The sequence below is a fragment of the Myotis yumanensis genome, unplaced genomic scaffold (assembly GCF_028538775.1).
Source record: "Myotis yumanensis isolate MYYU_CA2020_CCGP unplaced genomic scaffold, mMyoYum1.0.hap1 SCAF_5, whole genome shotgun sequence".
In the NCBI taxonomy this organism is placed as follows: Eukaryota; Metazoa; Chordata; class Mammalia; order Chiroptera; family Vespertilionidae; genus Myotis; species Myotis yumanensis.
In genome coordinates this window covers 67,773,847-67,777,290 of record NW_027223756.1, presented here as the reverse complement: position 1 = coordinate 67,777,290, position 3,444 = coordinate 67,773,847, and the positions used below count along the sequence as shown (strand labels likewise).

The 3,444-nt window shown below is 55.5% G+C and overlaps 1 protein-coding gene across 1 annotated transcript; it reads right to left on the bottom strand.

Annotated features, from left to right (window-relative positions):
- Positions 1-305: 305 nt before the first annotated feature.
- Positions 306-770, bottom strand: LOC139011392 (frizzled-8-like). The gene has a single exon (XM_070416940.1). It carries the CDS (start codon positions 768-770, stop codon positions 306-308), a length of 465 nt encoding a protein of 154 aa, XP_070273041.1.
- Between the last annotated feature and the right edge of the window lie 2,674 nt (positions 771-3,444).

Here is a 3,444-nt window from a genome sequence, read left to right as displayed (position 1 = left end):
CGGGGCCCAGCGGCCTGGTCCTGCCCGTGAGCGCTGCGCTGGCCTCGGCATAGTCCCAGGCGGCTGTGGCGCCACCGCTCTTGTGGCCCCGTCGCCGGCGGCAGCAGCAGCGGCTGGTGAATCGCCGCCACGACTCCACCGTCTTGTTGGACCAAATCCAGACGCCGGAGGTGATGCCCAAGGAGGCACATGAAGTACTTGAGCATGAGCACCCAGTACTCCGGCTTGGCGCGCGGCTGGCCAGTGTCGGGGCCCGGGCACACGCAGGTGAGCACGGCTTCCCAGCTCTCGTGGTAGTGCTGCTCCTACAGGTAACAGGCCACCACGATGCTGGCGGGCACGGTGTAGAGCAGCGTGAAGATGCCAATTCGGATCATGAGCTTCTCCAGCTTGTCTGTCGTCGTGCCCCCCTGCTTGATGACGCTGCGGATGCGGAAGAGCGACACGAAGCCTGCCAGGAGGCAGAGCGTGCCCACCAGCAGGTAGAGCACCGGAGGGCCCAGCACGAAGCCGCGCAGCGAATTCAGGTTCTGGTTGCCCACATAGCAGGTGCCAGCCACCGGATCCCCATCCACAGAGCTCAGTGCCAGAGCCGTGATGGACTTGACGCTGGGGATGAGCCACACGGCCAGGTGGAAGTACTGCGCATAGCCTGCGATGGCCTCGTTGCCCCACTTCATGCCAGCTGCCAAGAACCAGGTGAGCGACAGGATGACCCACCAGATGGAGCTGGCCATGCCTAAGAAGTAGACCAGCAGGAAGACTACCATGCAGAGCGCAAGGCCCTTCGTCTCGTAGTGAATGTGGCCACGCTCGCCCCAAGGCTCCCCACGCTCGCCCCAAGGCTCCCCACGCTCGCCCCAAGGCTCCCCACGCTTGCCCAGCTCCCCGGGCCGGGCTTGGTTAAATACTGCCTGGGTTATTGAATAGATTGAGTACTGGTGGTATGTGATTAAGTAAGTAAGCTGAGGAGGCACTTGGAGCCGCTAGGTGCCCGCCCTTGGGGTGTTCGCAGAACCAGCTGGGCCAGAGCCTGTGCTCCTGCCCAGGGATGAAGCTGGCAGCCTGGGCTCCTCCCAGGCCCCCCATGGCCAGGCCATCCCCTGCCTCCAGGTTGCTGTGGCTTCCATGACATGGGCACAGCGCCCGCCCTGCCTTACCTGAGCTCAATCCCGGATGGCCATGACGCCCTTGCCCCATTTTGCTTCCATTAAAAATGTCTGTGTATTTCCAACTCTCAGCAACTGGCTTCCGCCAGCGGAGGCAGCCTGCGCCCTGGGCGAGGTCACCTGTGAGGAGACCAAGGGCCTGTGGCTGCGTTGTTGTGAGCACAGGGGCGGAGGTTGGGGCCACACGAAGGCTCCAGCGTCTTCAAGGCCTGGCAGGCCGCCCAGAGGACCCTGCTCAGAGGAGAGGGACGCCGGCCTGGGCGGGGAGGGGCCCGGGTGCTGAGATGGCGCCCCTAGGATCGCCCTGGCTAGGCCTGACTAGCTCACGCTGGCATCGGCAAAGCCCCCTGGGCCACCGCACCAGCCACCAAACAGGAGCAGATAAGCCGGCCCTCAGTGGTCTCCCCGTGCTGAGTGCTCCCTCCTCAGCCAGAGGGAGCCACCGAGGCGGAGGAGAGGGGAGGGCGGTGCGAGATGCGATCTCAATAGCGCCTCCCAAAGCCGGTGCTGGGTACTTGGGTGGATGTTGTAGGAGAGGTCCGACACACTCTTCCAAGAACACACAGTCCAGTGGCTCTTTGTCGTTCCCAACAACAGGAATGCAACTGAAACTAACACCCCATTTCTCACCCCACAGATGAGCACTCCGTCCGCAGGCCAGAGGCACTGGGCTGGGCCTGGGAGCAGGTGCTGCACCCCAAGGTGGGTGTGGAAGCGGCAGCATCGGGGAGGGATCTGTCTTGTCCCCACAGGTAGGGAGACACAGGGACCTGGCCCGCAGCCCCAGCTCGGTAACTCGGTCACACCGTGTTGGGGTCCAACCCCTACGGGTCCAGGGATCCCCAAAGGTGTGGACGGAGTCGGCGAAGAATGAATGAGATGGAAACTGGTTTCAGTTCATCAGCATAGCGAGGTTCTCCCTCCAGGATCTCCAGCGAAGTTCTGGTCAGGATCTCCAACCAAGTTCTGGTGCCATGTTCTCTCGCTAGGTTCTCCAGGTTCTCCAGCCAGGTTCAGTCACCAGGTTCTTTAGCCAGGTTCTATCCAGGTTCTTTTGCCATGTTCTGTCTAGGTTCTCCAGTGAAGTTCTGTAGCCAGGTTCTGTCCAGGATCTTTTGCCATGTTCTCTGGCTAGGTTCTGGTTAGGATCTGATCAGGAGCTGATGAGGATCTGATGAGGATCTGATGAGGATCTGATGAGGATCTGATGATTATTGTCTTGTTACATCGGTATTTATACCAGCCGATTTTAATCCTGTCAATTTCTATTACAAAGGTTAGGGCGTTTCTTATCTCCATTCCAGGGAGTAAAGATTATGTAGCTTAACTATCTGCCTGGCACTTAATTAAGGGGTTGTATCTCCTCCCTAACCTCAGGGAAAAATCCCCACCTGGGGAAACAACCTTTCTCAGAGAGGTGACCTTGGTTGAAACACATGGCGTTAAGGGGAGCAAACATATTAAGAACAGTATGCTATATATGCCAGGTCCATTGAAACATATGCTGTGCAGATGTTTCTTTCCTGCAGCGACTGTGTCAAGCAGCAAGGATGGACCGGCTTCACCGGCACCCCAGAGAGACCTACATATACCATGGCTCCCGGGGCAGAGCCCACAGGGCAGAGGGTGGGAGGGCCTGGGTTATTGCGCCGGGGCTGCTGGGACACCAGGCAGCTCTGAGTGAAAGCGAGAGCAAGAGCGAGCTGCGCTGCTGTGAAGGTCTTCAGAGCATGAGGTCAAGTGGTTGTTTGTTTTCTTATTGTTGAGTTTTAACAGTTCATTGTATATTTTGCACGACAGTCCTTTATCAGATATATCTTTTGTAAATATTTTCTCCCAGTCAATAGCTTGTCTGTCATTCTCTTGACAATGACTTTTGCAAACAGAAATCGTTATTTTAATGAAATCCAATTTATCATGTGCCTTTGGTGTTGTATCTAACAAATCATCATCAAACCCAAGGTCATCTGAATTTTCTCCTATGTTATCCTCTAGGGAGTTTCATAGTTTCGTGTGACACATTTAGGTCCGTGGTCCATTTCAGTTTATTTTTGTGAAGAATGTATAGTGTGTATCTAGATAATTTTTTTTTTTTTTTTTTTGCCTGCAGATTTGTAGTTCTTTTAGCACCCCATTGTTGAAAAGACTACCTCTGCTCCATGATTGCCTCTGCTCCTTTGACAAAGATCAGTTGCCTATATTTATGGAAGTCTATTTCTGGGATCTCTATTCTGTTCCATTGATCTATTTGTCTATTCTTCCACCAATGGTTTAC

Bases quoted from the DNA above. Each gene is read 5' to 3' on its own strand.
- LOC139011392 (XM_070416940.1), bottom strand. From the start codon at position 770: ATGGTAGTCTTCCTGCTGGTCTACTTCTTAGGCATGGCCAGCTCCATC.